Consider the following 22,799-nt stretch of genomic DNA (forward strand, 5'->3'; position numbering starts at 1 on the left):
TCTTTTTTTAAAGTGTTTAAAAAAAGAGAGAGAACTCCAAATAGAAAAAAAGGAACAATGAGAAAAATGTGAAAAGAGCAAATATGTGGTGTTCCCTGAAATAGAGTACAGTTTTAGAAGAACTTCACATTATTATCATTCTCCTATGTGAACAAAGCTTCAATAAAATATGATGTTGTAACAGTTGCTGTGCTCCATCCAGAGCACATACTTGCTGATGTGCTGGTTTACAAGATTGGGCCATAAGTTACTATTACTCATGTTCAGAAGTAATTTTCATCTTATTAAGGATTCAATTCCCCTGAAAGCTTCAATACAAAACATTTCCATTAGCTGGAGCTATTGAAACAAGATGATGACCTGATAAATTATAATATTATGCTACTTAATAGAACGTGTCAAAATCTTCTATTAAGATTATATACACTCCACTCCACTTAGATCTCAGCTGAAAAGTTATGCCATTATATTGTTCATACTATTGCACTGTGAGATCAAAGTGTTCTCATCAACACATTTGATGCGACCAAATGTCTTTGTCATGTGTGCTTACAAAAACCTGCTTTATCTCATCTTTGGTTTGTTGTTTTTAAAGGAATGCTTAGGAGTAGTATCTAAAAATCTCCACTGAACGAACTAATTTCAGTGCTTCTCTAATATGGACATTTGTTGTTTGAGACCCATGATCCACAATCTGCTTCAACAGGCTTTTTACCTTTAGACTGATGTAAGCTGTACAGTCATACCTCGGTTTAAGTAAGCCTCGGTTTGAGTATTTTCAGTTTAAGTACTCCGTGGACCTGTCTGGAACGGATTAATCCACTTTCCATTACTTTCAATGGGAAAGTTCGCTTCAGGTTAAGTATGGACTTCCGGAACCAATTACACTTATACCTCGGGTTAAGTATGCTTCAGGTTGAGTACTCTGCGGACCCATCTGGAACAGATTAATCCACCTTCCATTACTTTCAATGGGAAAGTTCCCTTCAGGTTAAGTTCGCTTCAGGTTAAGTACAGACTTCCAGAACCAATTGTGTTTGTAAACCGAGGTACCACTGTAATCTTGTATATATGAGCTGAAATCAACTATGGATTTCCTCATGGTGGTATATATCAGTAGTATTGCTCAAGCAATTCTTACAATTCTGTGAGGGTAGGTTTGCTGAGGGGGAAAAAAAGAAGAAACTTGCCCAATGAGTTTCAAGGCTGAGGAGGTCAAGTTCCACACTCTATTCACAATATTCCATCAGAATTCAGTGGGGTTTGATTCTGATTAGGGCCGAAGTTCTAATTCCTTAAATGTTCCAGGCCTTAACTCATAATAGCTAAGTGAATCCCTTGGAGACCAGTTTCATTGTGGTGTACTGTCTGCAGTATCATGGCATTAGCTGCTGAGAAGAGCATTTGGTTTAGTCTGCTACAGGCAAAACAACACTACTTGTGGCACCTTGAGAATTGTATTTATTGCAGGAAAGGTCTTCATAGGCATGATAAAGTGGCAGGTACTTTCATGCATCTTATGGCACAGGTTCTTGCCTACAAATGATTAGATCATGTTGACTTTTATTATAATGATTTATGAAATGCAGTCTAATGCCCATATCTTGATCAATGGGTTGGGTAGTCATACCTCCCTTATGACCTCAGTGCAAGACTGCCAGGCATGATCCAAGTGCATTCAAAATGTTCTGCATTTGCTCATACATCTGTTTGCAGTCATAGCTTTCCTCCTGAGTCACTTTCCTTGCCAGAAAAGGTACCATTGCCAAATTGGATTGGAGAAGAAGGCAATGGACCACACTTGTAGCCTTTTCTTTGAAAGTAAACATATCAAATGCCCTTTCAGAATGGGAAAATCTTTTCAATTCTCTTCCATATTATGTCTGTCTTCATCCTTTTTCCTGTTGAAGGTGAAGTGCCCGTGTCCTTTCAGAGCACATGTTAACCGGTAGCGTGCCAATGTCATTCGCTGAAAAGATAAAAACAGACATTAGTGACAATTATATGTCACATTTTCCAGGTCAGCTAACAGTGTTCTGTAAGAGGCAAATAGGCCTTGAGAAATAGGCCCCTTAAACGTCCTTTGTAGGGCAGCTGTTCTGCATGGATAAGAACAAAGAGAATCAAATCTAAATTGTCAGATACTTTTGGCAGCCATAAGGACAGAACAATGAGTGCGGTGAAAATAGCAACCTTATCATATATTGTTTTTTTTTAGAGATGCAAAGAATCACAGGTAAAAATAGCATTTTGCAAGATTGTAATTGGGTTGTATTTTAAGGTGGCGTGAGGTAGGTTTTGTAAACTGCTTTTGAGGTTTGATTACAATGAAGCTATCCATGTTGTGAAATAAACGAATAAATAAAATAGATAGAGATCAAAAGGTGCAGCAACAGCAACAGGAACACAGCCAAACATCTCTGTATCATTGCCTGAAACTATCAGGAAGGTATTTATTTATAGTCATCTAAACCTTAGCAGTTTAAGCTGAGGAGGTTGGGTGAGAAACACATCACCCCTGAAAGCTTTCCAAGCTGTTACTGACTCAAATTGCTGTCCATATACATACAAAACAGATTGTTTGAAGGTTTTAGGACAGAAATGGTAAATGGAAATCTATTTACAGAGATGAGAACAAATGTTTGGTTCAGCTTCAACTAGACTAGGCCAGGCTCCAAAGAGCTAAGTGAAATAGTGTTTCTTCATGTACCCAGGGATTCCCCCCCCCCCCCAATGCTGTATCTTACACAGAATTGGTTTCTGCACTATAGAGTACTCCAGTCTTCTGGATGAGGGTTTTCATTCCCTTCTTTTGCAGTGGGGGCTACCAAGGGAAAGGAAGTCCTAGATTTCATTATGCAGAGACTAGAAATGAGTGAATAGGCAATTTAGGTTTCTCTCAGTTTTTTATTTCTCCGATACTTTTGCCACATTTCCACAATTTATTTTTGATTTTTTTTAAAAAAATATATTAAATATTTTCCTCGTTTGCAAAAGCACATGTATTGTTTCTTTCTTCAGGTTGTGTTTTCTACAGATCAGTTACATTTGTACTGGTGTTATATGCAGTACAGTGGTACCTCTGGTTAAGAACTTAAATCGTTCTGGAGGTCTGTTCTTAACCTGAAACTGCTCTTAACCTGAGGTACCACTTTAGCTAATGGAGCCTCTTGCTGCCGTCCCGTGATTTCTGTTCTCATCCTGAAGCAAAATTCTTAACCCAAGGTACTATTTCTGGGTTAGCAGAGTCTGTAACCTGAAGCATCTGTAACCTGAAGCATCTGTAACCCGAGGTACCACTGTATAGGGTTGGGAAGAAAAGAGGGGGAGAAGGGAGAGAGGGGGTGAGGTGGTAAAGCTTATGTTCTTTTACTTATTTTTTTATGGGTGTGTCAGCGTCTCTTGGGTAGGTTCTCTTTCTATTCGCTTGTTATGTTTCCTTGGTGGTGAGAGAGGTTGGGGTGGCCTAGGGTGTGGTTGGTTGTCTTTGGTTGGCTGCAGTGGGAATTGTTTGTGCGTGTGTGAGGGGGTGGGTTGCTGGGTTAATTTAGCCATTTAAAAAAACATTTTGAATATTTGCCAGAATTTTAATGAGCCTTCCTCCTAATATACACATTTTCCCAAACTATTTTGCCTAACACAACACATTTAGTTATGTTATTGGGAGGGGGCACTTTTTGTTGTTGGAGAACTGCATTGCAAAATTTGGGGAAGTGTGAATTTCAAAGGGCACATGCATTTCAGTTAACATTATTGCTGAAGTGATAGCTGCAGGGAAGAGTCACAGAGATGGGAAACAGCATCACTTAAAAACAGCACGGAATGTGGGAGGTGAAATAGTTTGCTTTACAGCTCTTGGCCCTAGGAAGATATTGGTACCTTGCCACTATTGCTACATTTTAGTTGGCACAAATGGCAATGATGGTGCATGCCATCAAAGTCTGAATGGCCCCAGTTTGCTAAAAGAAAAAGAAAAAGCCAAGTTATAGTAGGCTGGATAATGCAGATTGACCTAGCACCCCACTGTAGACATTGTCCTGGCATGGTATGCTTCCAATACCTAACCAGCTTTAATTCTTCATGCTAAGTAGTTATGTTCAATGACAAGGCAATTCTTACAATTGGCCTTTGAGGATGCTGAGGGTAGGAAGACAGGCAGAAGGTGGGCAGAAGGAAGAAATAAGTGAATGTGCACCTCTTCCCTATAACACTTGCCAGAAGAAAACACAAGTATGCTTGTTTTATGCCAAAAAATGATGGGTTACTGTGAAAGGGAGGCATAGTCACTTCCATGGGCTGTGATGAAATGTTTAATCAAAATGTTAGTGAAATAGCAGCTTCAAAATGTGCAATTTTGTACATCCCAGGATGCCCATTTCAACACTTAAATGAAGTTATAAAGCAACCTAGTCTTATTATCAAAGGGAGTCTCGTTCCTCAAACACCAAAATATTTAGAAACTAGAAAATTAGTACATGTTCATAAGGTTGTGATGTCAGAGTACTGTGTCACCCAAAACACAGTATGTAACAACTTGTACAAGGTTTAGAAAATGCAGGTGAAACTCGGAAAATTAGAATATCGTCGAAAAGTGTATATATTTCAGTAATGCAACTTTTTTCTTTCTTTTAACTTTTATAAATGCTTTCTTTTGGAAATTCCACAGTAATAAAACAAATAGCTACAATAATACAAAAATAAACATCGCTATTACATTTCATTAATTACATTCCATTTATAATTGAGCTGCCTAATGACAAATAATTACAATTACAACAAATAAAGGCTTGACATATCTTGCTTTGCATGTCATGCACCTATCTCATATATTGGTTTCACCTTTTAAGTTGCATTACTGAAATATATGCACTTTTCGACGATATTCTAATTTTCCGAGTTTCGCCTGTACTATACCATGCAGTATAAATTTTGCTAACGATAGGACATAGATTCCCCAACCCTTCCCATACGAAGGCAAATAAATTGCATCACAAGCCCTTGATTTACAGGTTTTAATTATTATATTTAAAGAGATAAAACTACTCATTATTTTACTGTCCTATCCAATTTAGCCACCTGGTCTCCAATTTGCTTGACTAAAACACGCAAGTCATATAAGCTATTTTTCAAAAGGACATCTGGCTTCTCAGTTGGATTGCCATTCAGACCAGTGTATGACTTAAATATCAGAATATTTAGAGGCATGAAATGAGGGCCAGGGCACACACCACACAGTCGCCACGTTGAGCTGGGAACACCTTAAATGGCTTCCCATGCTGGCTGCCTCTGTGCAGCAAGCTGTTCCTGCTCAATTGTTCCCATGCAGGCTGGGAAGTTTTCTCTACATCATCAGAAATGTGTGTGTGTGTTTCTTAAAAAAGAAAGAAAAGAGTTTGCCCTGCTGGGATGGGGGGTATTTATATGTTTACTAAATTTATATCTTGACCTTCCTCCCAAATGAGTCCAGGGCAGCAAACACTTCTGCTATATATATATATATATATATATATATATATATATATATATATATATATATACATACACACACACACACACACACACACACACACATATACATATATATATGTGTGTGTGTGTGTGTGTGTGTGTGTGTGTGTGTGTATATATATATACATATACATATATATATATAGTTTAAAAGTGTAATAAAAACAGTGCTATTTTTCTAGAAAAGGGGGTGCTGGAACTCCCTTGTTTTCTTATAACGGCAATGGCGCCCACCTGAGAGGTGCCGGAACTCAGTTCCGATGAGTTCTTGCTGGGGGTAAAGAAAAAGCCCTGAAACATATTTAAAACATTTAAGAACTAAAACTAAAAACATGAAACATCTAAAACAAATTTTAAAACTGATCTAACCAATCCGTCTGCCTGGAGAGACCCACTGAATGAGAAAAGTTTTCAACAGGTGAAAGAATGCAGTGGTGGTACCTGTCTCATGTCAAATAGCCAAGGGGTTCCACAGTGAGATGTTGCCAAACAAAATGAATGACTCCTTACAAATGGAGAATGGACATTGCGTGGCACTTGCAGAAGTGCATGTTCTGCACATTGAAGTCAGTTCAGCCTGTGTGGGGTAAGACGGTCACTTAAGTAAACTGGCCCCAGCCAATTAAAGGATTTATATAGCAATAACAACATCTTAAACTCAGCCCAGTAGTTTGTGAATTGCTTCCTATGAAGTGATTTTTGCAGTACAATAAAAGCATATATAAAACAACTCTCTCTATATACACAATTAAAAACAATGAGATATACAAATGTTTCAAAATCAGTGACAATGGCTAAAAATCTTTACTTAAAAGACTTGTTGAAAAAGAAAAGTCTTTGAGAGACAATAGAGAGAGGGTGCCTCTATTTTATCCATTCAACGAACCACAATGTCCTAATGGTCTGAACATGGAAAGTGGCTTTTGCATGAGAGCTTTTTCACAGGCACTGCTTGAGTGTTGCTGCATTGATCTAAGTTCCATTTCGGAAGAAAAGAACCAAGCTATAATGAGTCTGCACAGTACTGCACTTGCTTGCCACAGCAGAACAGAGGCACTGGCAGCAAGGGTAGAAGTGATGGATAACTTGAGGTCCAGAATGCAAGGTCTAATAATGCTGGGTGGCTTCTGGAAAAAAACAGATCTAAGGGAAAAAAGAGCTTGCAAAATATAGAGGGTTGGCCCCATTGCTCTTAGCACTGGCACTATTTTTTTTAAAAAGACTCAGCTTTCTACATTGCATTGATCTTGTGGGATCACATGTGAATGGGATTATTGACTAGCTCCCACCGTAATCAAACTCAGACCTACACTGTCAAACGTAGTGACTGTTGTAATTTAGAGACACTTCCTTAGAAGGAGAATAGGGGTCGAAGTTTAGAAAGGATTTCTGGAGGAGGAGGGTGAAGCCAGGAGCAGGGTGAAAGAAGAGCTGCATTCAGACCCGTTAGAAGTAATTTCATGCTTAGTAAAAAAATGTTTGGTGTGATCTTCATGAGAGCGAACTCCTGACTTAATACAGCAAGGATATGGAATCATCTCTGCAAAGGCCAGTGTTCCCCAAAAGAGGTCTACCTCACACTCTGAGAACAGTGACTTTTTACTTGAGCATTTGATTTCAAAATTTCTCCATCCTAAAATTGTGCCGTCCCCATTTCCTGTTGTGGCCTATTTAATGCGTGAACGAGATCATATCTTGATGGATGCCTTGATTGACTGGAATTGATTTTAGACCTTCCCTTAAAGCATATCAATCCTTCTCCATTCTGCTTTCACTGGGGATGAATAAACTGTATCCTTGCTTCAGGAACCTACTCTGTCCACCATATTGCACTCCTGCTGTGCCCATCAGTTTAAAGCTAACCCCAAGCAAGAAAGAAGAGGAAATTAGCAGACACCAGAGGCAGAAATGACTAGATATGCCAACAAATGGGGGAGTTTGCCGGAGAGATACAGCCCGAGTTAAAGGAGAATGGTTGCTTTGGAAAACGCCGCATTCATTGGCACTGTTGGTAAAGCAAGTGAAATTGCAGCACTTCAGTAAATTTTAATGGGTGAGGACATGAAGGTGATTATTTATGGCAACCCGTGAAGTGAATAAAATGTTGAATGAAAGTTGAACAGGTTTTTTCTAGGCAAGATCTAAGAGCCCACAGAATTGCTGCACAAGTGAGATTCTGAATAAGTCTTATTTGTTGATTTAATAGGGGATAATCCAAAGCTTGTGGTATATTTTGCTGGACTGCTGCCTGCCATTCTGATCATTCAAAGTCAACTTGGAATTCAGGACTGCCTGTGGCAAAATTCCCCCTGTTGCCATGTCCCACATTTTTCATGATCTAGGTCTGTAAGGTCATATTTGTGGTGGTATTATTCTCTTTTAAAAAAACAACTTTAATTGAACATTACAAACAACAAATGTAACCTCAGAGAGTTATTTCATTTATCCACCAGCGTAATATCATGAGTACTCTGCTCACATGCATGTGAAAATTCATATTATCACAAGGAATCTTGTGCTTTGTGCATTAGCCCACTTTCAGTGGGCCTCTTCCACATAGGAGCTTGAGAGATTGGGGGATATAGAGTTTGTTATGAAAGAGAAGAAAGCAAGCCAAAGCGCTGTGGCTTGTTGTTTGCTTGCAAATCACAGTTCGCTTTTTAAAATTATGGTTTGCTGTGCATCTCTAAACAGAGCATCTTTCTTTAATTATGGTTTGTTTGGCCACCCCATTCCAGAACCTCACCAAGCTGCAAAGACACGAGGCAAAAACAGCTGGAAAGCCATAGATTCTTTGTAGAAACAAGCCATGAATTGTTTGCTCATCTGTGAGATGGTTTGTGGTCTATTGAACAAACCATGCCTTATCATTATGTGTGGATATTGTGATAGTTTGAATGAGGTGGGGTAGGGAAAGTACTTTGGATATCAACAAATCCTGTTTTGCTTTTGAAAGCTAAGGCCATACCTTAGCTCTGTCTAATTCAGTTTTTTGTCATGTCAGCTTCTTCTTCTTTTGCGGCCACTCGTATCCAAGTAAGATTGTCTTCCACAACACGGTTTTAACAATGGGTCCGTAAGTGACTGTGGAGGCCAATTCTGAATCCACAAGTCCTTCCGCAGTGGGGACATTGGTTTCCAGGCAGGAGTTGTTCACGGTGTGGATTTGCCAAGCGTGCCTTCCTCTTAGCATGTTTCTCCCTTGCGTCCTGAGATCGAGTGTCTTCAAAACCCATGACACCTTTGGTAAAGGCTGTTCTCCAATTGGAGCGCTTGCATGCCAGTGTTTCCCAGTTGTCAGTGTTTATACTACATTTTTTTTTTTTAAGATTTGCCTTGAGAGGGTCTTTCAACCTCTTTTGTTGACCACCAGCATTACACTTTCCATTTTTAAGTTCGGAATAGAGTAGTTGCTTTGGAAGACGATCATCAGGCATCCCACAACAAGACCAGTCCAACGAAGTTGATGTTGAAGAATCGTTGCTTCAACACTGGTGATCTTTGCTTCTTATAGTACACTGATATTAGTTCGCCTGTCTTCCCAAGTGATGTGTAAATTTTTTCAAAGACACCATTGATGGAATGTTTTGAGGAGTTGGAGATGGTGTTTATAAGTGTTCCATGTTTCACAAGCCTATAGTAAGGTTGGTAGTACAATAGCTTTGTAAACAAGCACTTTGGTTTCCCTGTGAATGTCCCGGTCCTCAAACACTCCACTTCAATTGGGAGAAAGCTGCACTCGCAGAGCTCAGGCAATGCTGGATTTTGGCATCAATGTCATGTCAGCACAATGTAGCAGTGCATACACTTTGCTTTTGGTCACACAGAACAGCAACCACATATCTCGCACTTATTGTGCAATATTCAGCACGTTTAATTTCTGAATTAGAAAATTATTTTAGAAGGTTTATCTGGCCATTTCATTTATCTGGCAGCCCTGAAGCTCTAATTTCTAATTGCCAATGACTTTTCTGTAGCAACCTTTTAACATGGCAAATTAAATCTGTATTTAGCTAAAGTAAAGGTCATCTGTAAAATTAACTATTGCCAAACTTGCACAAATCCAATTATATTGTTTTTTGTTTGCTGCACTGTATAAAAGCTTACAAGATCTAGATTTGAGAGCATGGTTTTTTATGAGCACTGGCACAGCAAAGAGACGAATATCTTAGAAGGCTGTATTTAGTGGGACAATGTAATTTAGTTTTCTTGCAGCAAAACTGTAATCTGAGATTTTGGCTTGTCATGCTGTTAGAATTTATGAGCTATTTTTAATACAGCAATTACATGTGGTGAAAATTGCTCAGGAGCTTTAGGAGATAAATTGAATTTTAATATTTTCTTTCCTGTTTGGTTGTCCAATATTTTTTTATGATGTATTCCAGGAAAAGGTAATGTACAATACTGGAATCAAGAACGACATGGCTCCTTTATAAACTGGTATATTTTGTGGAAATGGCAAGCTGCAAGCAAAGGGCATCTCATTAAACAAAGAAATGAGCTGTCCTCAAAGCAATCAGTATTTACTATTAGTCAAAGGGTACGGTAAATAATGAATTGTAGGTGAGGAGTTATGGGTAATTATCCACAGTGAATTCAAATTATTTGCTTTTTAAAAAAACCTTGAGCTGAGGAAATGGGAGAGCACAGCAAAGAAAGAGTGATACATTTGCTGCATCTCTAATATTGCCTTCGTAAGAAAGAAAACATTTTTACTGGAATTGGTGACCTTTTGTTGATTTAACACCACAGGGTCTTCTCTCCTGTGCAGGCTAACTTATACAAACAACTTCATAAAACTGCACAAAGGGCTCACCAGCCATTCTATATTCTACATTCACTGTTGCAGAGGCATTTAGAGGCCAGGGGCATCAGTGGGGCACTGGAGGTATGAATAGGGTTGCCAGACTCAATAGAGGACAGGACTTCTGTGCCTTTAATTGCCCTGCTCTCTTTTGAGTCTGGAAACCTTAAAGAGAAGCCAGCAGACCAGCAAAGGGTCTGCTGGTTTCTCTTTAAGGTTTCCAGACTCAAAAGAGAGCAGGGCAATTAAAGGCACAGAAGTCCCATCCTCTATTGAGTCTGGCAACCCTAGGTATGAATGGGCATCAGGCTTTGAAAAGCTGGTATCACTGGATCAAACTCGTCAATTTTGTTGAATTAATTAAATTAAATAGTTTTAATTGAGTTTCCAATGAAAGTGCAATTAGTTTTTTTAGTGTTTTGAGTTTTATTGTGTCATTATCTTCCATAGTGGGTCGTGCAAGCCACTAATCAGAATGCTATTTATGGGGTATGGTATTGGGGATGGGTTTATTGAACCAAGCGGGTGGTGGTCTAAAACCGTTTGGGAACCACTTCCTTAGAGCTGCTCCTTTCCACCTCATGCAACTACTCAGCTCATGCAACTACTCAGCTCATCTTCCCAAACCATTTTTCTCCCTTTACTCTGCAGTCCCACTTTGCACCCCCGTTTTTCCCCTTCCCCCCATGTTCATGCTTCCTCCTTTTGTGCCACACATCCTTCTGCGTCTCCCACACATTGCAACTACTATGCGCACTATCCCTTCCACCCAACTATGAATCCACCACCCCCTCCTATTATTCTGAACCTTTCATGCCCCTGCTTTCATCTTCAACCCCATTCCCATGCCTCCTGCTCCCTCCTTTTTCACACCCCCATTTTCACTCCCTTCCCCCCCTCCTTACATTTCTCAACTCTCTTTTGCATACAGATCAGACCCATTTCCATTTCTCATCTTCTCTCCTATTGTGCAACCCCCTTCACAACACACTATTATCACCCCCACCCATTTCTCCCCATCTTCTCCTTTGTCCAACTCTCCCTTGCACATAGTCCTGGTTCCATGTTTTAGGTGGCTCTTGGACCTTGAGTACATCCACTTTCTTCTTGTCACCATCATCATAACTGTTCATTCACTTGTCCTTTTCCTCCTAGCCTAGTTTGCACCACCAGATGGAGGAAGCAAAGCAGCTATGCTTATTGTCCTTCCTGTTGCTGTTTGCTTATAGGCTCCAGAAAGGCAGTTGAGCAGGTAACAACAGCAAGGAAGAGTAGCAGCAGTTACTGGAATCTAGCAGTTGGCAGCAGGACCCGTTCCATGGCTTGGGCCTTAGCAGGAGCCCAACAAAGCTATTCCCTGACTCTAGCCTCGTATGCATTGATAATCAAAGCGGTGACTTTCTTCCCATCTAGCTACCCACATATTAGCAGCAAGTGTAGAGGAAAGTTTTGGTTGGGGGAAAACCACTGACAGACTTAACTTCCCTTTTATTTTGTTGAGCTCTTAAACTGAGTACTGTAGCTTCCTGAAGATCAAAACAATTGGAGTAAAGGGCACATTTAAAACGTCTCTAGAACTGTTGAAAAATGTCACAGCATTGCAATTTTCCTGCTATGCATGGAGGCAGAAAGTTCCATGTTGTTTAATGTCATGCTGCCACTTTAAGCTACACTAAATACTTGGATACTCGTAGCTGAAACCATAGCTGCCAAGTTTTCCCCTTTCTCGCGAGGAAGCCTATTCAGCATAAGGGAAAATCCCTTAAAAAAAGGGATAACTTGGCAGCTATGGCTGAAACCCATATCTGGAATGATACTAAAATTTCTGCTGTTTGGGTATAATTGTGTGTGAGGCTTTTTTTGGTCGTGGTGGGATGTGGGGAAAGGTTTTCTCTCAGATTGGACTGGTGGGTGGAACCTGTTTGAAACTGTTCAAAAGCTTAGGAGCCAAAGGCGAATCCTGCAACAGGTCAATTAGTGAGCACAGTCAAACTTTTCATTTATATTGAAAGGCATGTTACTTTTGGAAGAAAAAAATGGAAAAGAAAAGAAATGGGATAAGGTTTTCAAAGAGCCTGCTGCTGAATTGAAAAGTTGCTGCATACTTATTGCCATTTGAAGCTTCATTTCAGTATGTAGAATTTATTCATTATTGCCTTGTCTTTTCCCTGTGGAGCTTAGGACAGCATTCATGAATTATTGCAGTCCGTGTGTAGGTTAAAGTAGTATTGGAATAGGACCTGGGAGACCAGGGTTCGAATCCCCACTCACTGGGGCCAGTCACTGCCTCTCAGCTTAACATACCTCATGGGGTTCTTGTGAGGACAAAATGGTGAATTGGAGAACCATGTACACCACCTTGAGCTCCTGCAAGGATAACAGGAGGAATGGAGGAATAAGAATAAATATTTTTTTTTCCAAAGGTTAGCACTGTAGGGCAGCTGCTGGCTGCCCACACTTTTGAAGAGCAGCTGCCTGCTCAGGCTATGTGAGAAGCACAAGGCATTGAAGAGCATATGAGCAAAGGTACAATATTAACTTTTGCTTGCACAATGAACCAGATACATAGCTGCGCCATCATGAGGGGGCAAGGTGGTGGTGGCATTAACAGAACCAACTGTGTGCTCAGATACACCAAGCAGGAGCGCCAACACAACCAGTTGCACCTGCATAAGGTGGCAAAGAAATGCCTTGCCTGTGACACTGCATTACATTGGGTATGGATGGGCTGGCCCAGACAGACACCAGCTGCTAATGAGGGAACTGCTTGGCCATTCCCTGTGCTGCCTGGTTACTGCAGCTGACTGTGACATATGGAGCCCTGTGGCCCTCTAAATATGTTGGACTCCAGTTCTCATCACCCCTGACCATTAGCTATGCTGGTTGTTGCTTGTGGGATGGAATTCAACAGCATCTGGAGGTTCACAATGTCCTCATTCCTGATGTATAGATCCATAATAACTTGCCCAAGCCTATCTAATAAACACAATGGCTGGAAGATGGTGTACATTCAGGTCCAAAATAATATGTGCATATGCTTATACTGTGATCTAGTTTGAATCTGCTCTGGTTCAAATCCCATATCATTTTCAGCTTTGATTTTTACCGTAGGGAGAGGGGTGGTGGGAGGGAGCCTCTGAATATGAAATTCCATCAAAGCCCCACTCATTTAATTCTGGCATTGAGTCAAAAAACTGCTGAGATCTCCATAATTTCTACCCAGTTATAAACCAATGGCCTGTAACACCCTCCCAATAATTGCTGGTCAGCCAGCTGTTTCTTGCTGTCTCTCTGGGGCTTTATAAGTGTCACTTTCTGGCTGCCTGCCTTCTTCCTCTGAATGATAAAAGCAAAAGGTAAGTCTGCTTCTCTCTAGTTCAAATTGTACTCCGGAAAAATTTCTGGGATAAATGGGCACTAAACCTTCCATTAGGATGGCCGCTGGCTGCCAGGCCAAGACTTTTCCTTCCTTAGCTTGGGGTATTTTTCTCCTAACAGCACTTTGGGCTTTTAAATGCTGGTTGTTTTTTATTATTGTTTAGTAACATTCGTATTCTGCTTTTCTTCCAAGGAGCCCAGGGTAGTTAATGGCTTCTTGCCTGCACTCATTTTATCCTTAGGTTAGGTGGAGACTGAGTGAGCTTATGGGTGAACTTAACGACTGAGGCAAATTTTACTGGGGCAAGTGTGACAACCACACACACATACACAAAACTACTGTCAAACAATTATTCTTCCTTAGAGAGACAGTGTGGTGTAGTGGTTAAGAGCAGTAGACTCGTAATCTAGGGAACCGGGTTCGCTTCCCCGCTCCTCCACATGCAGCTGCTGAGTGACCTTGGGCTAGTCACACTTCTCTGAAGTCTCTCAGCCTCACTCACCTCACAGGGTGTCTGTTGTGGAGGAGGAGGGGAAAGGAGATTGTTAGCCACTTTGAGACTCCTGAAGGGGAGTCATAGGCGGCATATCAAGTCCAAACTCTTCTTCTTCTTCTTATGGCGTTGAATATTTAGCAGAGAGACCCTTGAAAAGCTACAGAATCCCCCCCTTAAGCCTGCATTTTATTTTGAAACCTTTTTGGAAGGTTTAGCAAGCGATGCTAAATAGGAATGGTTGGCCAGGGAGGTCCACTGCTGCACACCTGGCCTCCTGACAGCAGCATCATGGTCACTTAGGAGGAGGGAGGAGGGGGCTGGGAGGTTGGAGTTGTGTGGCCACATTGGCAAGTAGTGCCAGATTCGCTTCCCTCTCTGCCATCCACTCTTGCTGTTAAAGGGTTATTGGAGTTTTGACATTTGCTTCCTCTGTTGGCAGCAAGTTTGATGTTTTGGCTTTTTGCTGCCTTGCCCTTATTATGGGACACATAATAAACATACCCGTCAACTCCCGGATTGAAAAATCTGGGATCAGCAGCGGCGCGGCACCGGAAGTCGCTTCTACGCATGTCCAGACATGCAGAGAAGGAGCCTCCCTGGCCGGCAGGAGCGGCTTTGAAAATCTGGGGGAATTACGGGATATTTCGCTATTTGGGATAACAGCGGGAAATGACTTTAAAAACGGGGGTTTCCCGCAAGAAACGGGAGACTTGGCAGCTATGATAATAAGGTCTGAAGGCACATGGGGACGCCACCTTGCTGAAGTTAAGCAAGTCTGGGTGCAGGTGTGGTCAGTGGCTGGATGTGAGACATGCCTTGGGTTCAAGAAAGTGGGATACAATTGTAGGAAATATCCATATCCATTGATATATCTATATTTGGATTGTATTGTGGGTGAGTGTAGGGGACCCAGAGCTTCTTAATAAAGTGGTTTCAACAACCAAATGAGGCAAACTTTCCTGCCTGAACAGCACAACTGAAAGAATATGAGCTATGAAAAATCTTATTTATGATCCCTATGTTCTTCTTTAGATTCTTTGTAATTACTTACCAAATTGCATTTAGCTGAGAAAAAAATGAATGGAAACTATTACAAATGAGGCAAAAAAATTAGCCACTTTTTCATGTATGCAAGCAAAAAAAAAAGTAATTAGATTTCTGTGGTGTAATTGGTTTTGTTAAGCCCCCCCTCCCTTTCTGAATGTGGGATCAGAAGTGGAGGGAGAATAAATTAGAATGTATATGTTACTATGATTTATGTTTCAGCTTATGAATCTTGACTATTTCTTCATTTTCCTAATAAAATTAGAGCTGATGCCTTGAATTTATTTATGTGGCTTTCTCTCTGTGCTGCCATTTTTAGGCTTCGCTCTCCAGGAGTGTTTTAAACGGGACAGGAGGAGAACTGCAAAGCACTTTCCAATCTGTTTGGACTCCCTGTTTACAGAAGAGAGATGGAAATGCCATCAAACACAAAAGGGGCCGCTGTGTGCCTGCTTCTCTTTGTATTAAGTTTGGCAGCGGCCATTGAAATCCCTCTTTCTGGTAAGTTGTAGCTATTTACTGAATGTTCTCCTGCAGGAGAACAGATTAAATCGTCCAAATGTGCTGTTTCCATTTTGAGCTTTGTTGTGCTCCAGTGTGGCCTCTGGGGAATTTGTATGCGATAGAAATGCAAGTTTTGATTTCTTCTCTCGATTGGTTCATGCAGTGCAGTAAACAGGTGCAAACAGCTCGTTGTTGGCTACAGCGGTCACTTTTGCAGCTCCTAAAGAATAAGAGGGCAAAGGAGCACATAGATTTGCAATAGTCATATGTGTGGATGCAGATTTAGAACTAATTGCTATAATTTAAATAGAAATACAAAGCATTTCACCCTAGTGAGATTGCCCAGGTGGCTTGTGGGCCTGCTGTTGAGGTGCTAACTGTGATGGACAACTATGAAGACATTTCCCAATGTGAGAAATAGTTGCAGCATTTAGGATTTTTTAGTTTAGAGAAAATGTAAGTAAGAGGTGACATGGTAGAAGGCAGAATTTATAAAATTATACATGGTGGGAAGAAAGTGGGTAGAGAAAAAGCTTTTCTACCTCTCTTGCAACACTGGAACTTGTGAACATTCGCTGAAGCTGAATGTTGGAAGATCCAGGACTTCTTCATGCAGTGCAGAGTTAAACTATGGAACCTGTTCCCACAGGAGACAACGCTGGCCACCAACTTGAATGGCTTTAAAAGAGGGTTAGACAGATAAGCTATCAACAATGACTAGGTTCTACCGTGTCCGTCAGAGGCATTATGCATCTGAATATGATTTGCTAGGAATCCCAAGTGGGGGTTGCTGTTGTGCTTATGGCCACTGTGAGATCCAGCCTGGCCTGATCCAGCAAACTCTTTTTATATTCTTAAGAACCCAATTACAATTTGCTTGGTATCCCAGTGAAACATAGACCCCAAGGTGGCTATATCAGTGCCAAAGATTAATTATATAACCCAGTGGTTGAAAGTTCACCCCAGAAAATATTGCCAAATAACTAAATAAATTTATGCATGTTTTGGTCTTGGGAATCTCTCCGGGGCTTCTTATGCCATCTCTACTTTGCAAAGATAAGGGTTTTTATGGTTTGTAGAGATGAGCAACAAGAACAGAGAGGCGTGGGAAGAGGGGAGAGTTTCAACACCCTTCTCAGTGTGTAGCTGGACAGGCCCAAATGGGCTGCATTTTTTAGTGTTTGGTCTTTGGGGTTTCCATGTTCTTTACATTTTTGAACCCTCTTAGTTCAAGTATTCTCCTCATCACTATGAATAAGACTGTTGGTGCCCAATAGTGGACCATTCCAAGAGCCCCATAAGACAGTAATCAGTGATGAGTTGGTCTCTGGTAGAGTGGATCTCAGGGTAAGAACTTCAAACAAAAATTTAGGAGGTGAATTGGGAGAAAGAAACCCTTCTGCAGTTTACCATATTTTGTTGATGCCTCATGCCATGCAGCATGCCATGCAGCTCTCATCTGTTTCTACCCACAATGCACCTGCACACTGTGACCCAATTATGTACATATGTGGCCAAACTAACCCAATCAAAGTACTTCAACCTGAGCAACCAACCAACCAACCAACCAACCAGAGAAGGCAAAACAAACCACACCCCTTGGCCAATCAGGCAAAAGCACCAAAAGTTCCTTTTGGATTCTCACTGGGACCACCTAATCCTACCCTGCTACATGTGAGGTGGGCAGGCAGGTTTCTGTCTTCCAAACCACTGCTAAAGGGAGGCATGCATGCTTTCATTTAATGCTTCAATATACTTCTCCATCCATGAGGTCCTTGCTAGCAAACACCTCATATCAGCTTCATGCCTCATCCCGGTTAAAAGAGTGGTGGCAAAGCTCATAGGTAGTGGAGCACTTTTTTATTTTGATACACAATGCCATAACTAGATAACAGTGTGCACTTGCAATCTACTTTGAACATGAAAATATTGAGATTGGGAAAGTGCAACCCCATTTTAATAGAAAACAGATTTAGCAATTTTTTTAAAAAAATGAATTACCGTATATTCTGGCGTATAAGACGACTGGGCTTATATGACGACCCCCAAATTTTCCAGTTAAAATATAGAGTTTGGGATATACTCGCCGTATAAGAAATACAACCCGGCGTATAAGATGACCCCTGACTTTTGAGAAGATTTTCCTGGGTAAAAAAGTAGTCTTATACACAGGAATATACAGTAATTCCTTTGGTCTCCATTCACTAAGAGAATGAATTATTTCTTGAGATCATATTCAAATTCCCTGATAAATCACATAATTGGAATTCTGGTCTACCTGTTCCCAGACTATTTGACTTTTCTCTGACCCTACGTTTCCATTTGATTCTTAATTTCTGTTAATGAAGCTTTTCATGGTTTTAATAAACATGAATTATATTTGGCTATAAACAAGCTGGGCAAAGCATGGCGGCCTTGGAGATGTAGAAGACGAGATACCATATGGTGCAGCAAGATACCACATTTCGTGTGAGCACCGAGTTTTCTGGTTCACTGGGCTTAAAGAGTTTCTAGCCAGTACCCTAATATTCATTCCTATAATTTATAACGGAGTGGTAATTCTATTATGGTCAATTACTCTTCAGGGCCCAATTTCCATTTTTATAGTTTGGTTATGTGGAGATTCACAACACTTTAATTTCTTTAGGATTAAAAAAATGTAAATGCACGAAATAGAGGATTTGCATAGCAGTAAAGCCCAGTCATCCATCCATGGAGAGTGGGTGGTCCTGAATGATGATGCCAATGGTAACTGAGGTTGTTTATGTCGGTATCTTGAGCAGCACATGGACTTTGGTTGGGTAACAGCTTCCCTTCTTTAACTATTAATTTGAATCCAATCCTGGTGTTATTTGTAGGGTTTTTTGTTTTGTTTGTTTTTTTAAAAAGAATGAATTACATTTAATGTGCACACAATAGAAGAATGCAAGAGCAAAAAGAAGAAAAGAAATAAGAAAAGAAATTTACAACCTCTGTAACAATGGGAATAATGGTTTCCTGCCACCCAAAGTCTATTATCCTTGAGTCATTTGTTTCTGCTGCATTCCTTGGGGCTATATGGCAAACCCAAACAAAAGGCCGTGTATTACTCGTAGGGATGTTTACAGAATTCAGTTTTGTGAATTCCAGTAGGAACAAAACTGATCTACCACTTCCCAGCTCTGTGTGGAGGCTGGAACTTCGTGTTTTCAAGACTTAGTTATTTATTTCAACATTTTATATACCGTTTAACGCTGCTTACTTATCAGGTGGTGTACAATGGAGACACAAAAGCAATACAAAAGATAAAACCAGTTTAACCATAAAATCAGGAAAACCTGCTTGAAATGCTTGGTGATTTTTCTAAGAAGTCTTCACCAAGAAATACAGTTGGGAGGGAGTTCCACAGAACTGGGCCCATGATCAGGGCCGGCTCTAGGTAGACCCCCGGTGGCGCAGGGCACCATGGCGCCGGCCCGCCAGGAGGGCGCCGTGAGCTGTGCTCACCTGGTCCGCTGGTTTGACAACCGCGCTGTGCCTGCCTGCCCGTCGCGTTGCGGCGCAGCAGCGCTTGTGGCAGCCGCGCTGCGTGCTGTGCCCGCCCGCCCACCGCGCTGGGAAATGGGGCGGGGGGGCGCTGGAGGGAACTGTCGCTCCACGGCGACAGGGGCGCTTAAGACGGCCCTGCCCATGATGCCATGTGCCTGAGCCATGGGGGATATCAGCACTGTCTCCTGCAAAAGCCTCAGTGATTAGGCAGGTATATACCATATTTTCTGTTTCCCAGTGCAGTTTTTGGCCCATCCTCCCCCAAAGTATCAAAATGTGTTTGAATAGAACTCTGGTTATTCACTCACTCCCAATGCAAAGAAACTATTTGCAAACTATTTACATATGGGTTACTCCTCCATTTTTCTTTATTTGACCACCATGTCCTGGTTCTGTTTCAGTACGGCAACTCCCGACAATTACAGAGCACCCAACCGATCAAGTTGCATTTCCTTTTGACGAAGAGTTTACAATCAAGTGCGAAGCTATAGGGAACCCACATCCAAGGTAAGTGTTTTGCAAAAGCTGGTTTAGGACTGACTTTATGTGCCCCCCCCCCCCGCATGCCACAGTTGGGGTGAGAGAGAATTGGCGGGCATCACTGTAGCGAGGCAAGGTATGCTATCATAACTTGCAGATATATGGTACTCATTTAATTTTTTTTATTACATTTCTATATCACCCTTCATCTGCGGACCACAGGGTGGTTTAAAATATAAACACACCAAAAAATACATACCATAGTAGCAAAGCAAAAACAATAACCCACACCCACCCAAAGTTTAAAAGGCCATAGGTTATTTAATTAGCTAAAGGCCTGGGAGAAGAGGAATGCTTTTGCATGGCACCTAAATATTTATGATGAAGGTGCCAGGTGAGCCTCCCCGGGGAGAGCATTCCACAAGCTGGGAGCAACCACAGAAAAGGCCTGTTCTTGTGTTTGCTGTCCTCTGGACCTCTAATGGAGGAGGCACATCAAGAAGGGCCTCAGAGAACGATCGTTGTTACCCTGATGTGGGCCTGAACAACAAGAAAAACCAGCCTCTTAAATTCCCTGGTGCCTGCCCACCCTCCCTGTGCTGCAACATAGCTTCACGGCTTACACATTTTAGGGGCCAAAAATGAATATTTGGCCTGGAAATGGAATTAGACAATGTTTAGGGGATTTCTTTTTCTTTTGGGGGGCCTATCTGTACTGCACTGTGCACTGTGAGGAGTTTAGGTTGGTCACAATTTGGGCTGGAGAAAGACAGCGATAGATGGGGTGAATCTGCCTTAAGGTGAAGGCAGATTCCAGAAATTTGCCTTTCACATAAATAAACAACTGCGCAGTACTCAAGATCTCATAGATTAATAACCAAGAGTTAAAACAAATATAATAGTGATCAGAGATAGTGATATTACAGCTTAAAAGCATAGTTCCACTTTTGAACCACTGGCCCTGACTCACTGATCCAGTTCAGGCACAACAGCCTCAGCCTAATAAACACTACTGATCTCCACTTCATAATGCAGTTTGCACTAGTGAAAGATTAAAAATGAATGTAGTGGGAGTATAAAGGCGTCAAAGCTGGTGCAGGAGAAGATGGGAAGATTACATGGGCATGACAGCATTCTTGGCTTAATAAACCATGGTCTATTAGGCTGAGACGGTTTGAATCACCCCTGAGGTTCCTATTCGGGAAAGACCTGGTGGCTAGTACAGGTATAATGCCATGATTTACTGTGTGCACCCTTAGCAAATTATATGAAGTGTATAATAGAAATCAGAGGGTAGCAGCTGTCTACATGCCTTTTGCATAGCTTTGCCTTTTGCACGTGGGCGCGCGCACACCCACACCCTCTTTGTAGTAAGAGGTCTTATGAAAATCCCCATCATTGAGTTTGTTTCCGCAATCTTATTAATCTCATTTATAAGCACAGTGAAATACATAGCTGCCAAGTTATCCCTTTTTTAAAGGGATTTTCCCTTATGCTGAATAGGCTTCCTCGCGAGAAAAGGGAAAACTTGGCAGCTATGGAAATACAGTTTAATGCTATGACACAGTTTGTGTGTTATGAGGATTCCAAATCACTCATCCACAGCATAAACAAACTTTAACACACATTGTTAATAAAACTACCATAATTGCAAACAGAGATGTCACATTCTCCAGGGCGATGAATGAAAAACCTATTACTGTTCTGATCTGACTTTTTGGTGACTCACAGCTGATAGAAATACTAGCTCAGACCATTCCTGTGGAGCAATTTTCCATTTGATTTATCTTCTACCTCACTTTTTTCCATTTTCTTCCATGCCTCAAAAGAGAGAGTCTAGCCTCACACACTGCCCTTCCTATTTATATAACTGACTTTACTGATCTTAGGATGTAGAGGTGACAATTTTCTCTGAAGGATGCTTGAGTTCATAGTCCAAGAAATCCTGGATTCAAGAGGGTCACTGTTCCCCCCCAATGATTTCTGAGCATGCAGCCTCCTCTAGCTCTGCCTATTGAAATCCATGAAGGCACAATGTCTTGCTTATGGTGGGGGAGATTTGTGAACAGTTGCAGAGAGTCTTGAAATCTTTGAAGCAATGGCCACAAGTCCCAATGGTTTACAAAGTAAGCAGATGAGAATTCACCCATGTTTTCATGTTATCCTATTTTACACATACAGAACTAGTGATTAAAAAAAATCAGTCTAGGTTTCTTCGCAACAACTGATTTTCCTATGTGCAGATTTTTTTTTTTGAAAAGCATTCATCCATTCATCCCACCAACTTTAGCTGGTAGTGACTTATGTGAGATATAGTTAGAAATTAAGACTACTCATTAATTTTAGTTTATTTATAGAGAGCTGTCTTGACCCAATTAAAGAAAAGAGGAATATCAATGTTTTAAATGATTTATTGATAAGATGAGATAAAATAAAATAAAATAGAACACACATTCCTGCTACTGCTTAAATCTTCACCTCATGGGGCAAAGGTGTTGGCACATTAGTGAAGTTCTTCATTGTATACTGTTGTCATTTCAGCTTTACTTGGAGAAAGGATGGGAAAGTATTTGATCTGCAAGGTGACCCAAGGATACTTACATCAAACAATTCTGGAACATTTGTTGTTCGGAACCGTGGAAACATCTCCATTTTCCAAGGAAGGTATCGCTGCTTGGCTTCCAATGAACTAGGAACTGCCATGTCAGACGAGATTGAACTAGTAGTTCCAGGTAAGCATTTATTTGTGCTAATTTGATGCATATCCCAAAGAACACAACTACAGCTTGGCCTTAATATACTTTTCACTGTGCTGTTTGTTTTTGCTAATGATATGTGGAGTGATCTGGGATTCTCAGGAGCACTGCTCAGGAGCACTGAGGAGTTAAAAGCCACACTTGTTTTATTTTGGAGAAGTTACACACTTTTCTTAAGGACTCCCTATACTCTAGTTGAGCTTTGAGTACTCTGTTCAGCTGCTTTCTCCAATGAGTATTTGAGAGTACTTCAAATGGGACTAGGTTAACCGTCCCTGCAAGAGTCGCTGCAACAGCACA

General features: G+C 41.1%; 1 protein-coding gene across 3 annotated transcripts in view; it reads left to right on the forward strand.

Moving 5' to 3' along the window:
• The window catches only part of CHL1 (cell adhesion molecule L1 like), a 199,556-nt gene that overhangs the window by 102,289 nt on the left and 74,468 nt on the right, over window positions 1–22,799 (forward strand). For all 3 annotated transcript variants that reach the window (XM_035106606.2, XM_035106610.2, XM_035106608.2), the window contains 3 exons: window positions 15,551–15,732; window positions 19,665–19,770; window positions 22,285–22,475. In XM_035106606.2, the coding sequence (XP_034962497.2) occupies window positions 15,642–15,732; window positions 19,665–19,770; window positions 22,285–22,475 (388 nt within the window). In that variant the 5' untranslated portion in view covers window positions 15,551–15,641. The remainder of the gene's footprint in view (window positions 1–15,550; window positions 15,733–19,664; window positions 19,771–22,284; window positions 22,476–22,799) is intronic.

The sequence above is a fragment of the Zootoca vivipara genome, chromosome 2 (genome assembly GCF_963506605.1).
Source record: "Zootoca vivipara chromosome 2, rZooViv1.1, whole genome shotgun sequence".
NCBI classification, from domain to species: domain Eukaryota; kingdom Metazoa; phylum Chordata; class Lepidosauria; order Squamata; family Lacertidae; genus Zootoca; species Zootoca vivipara.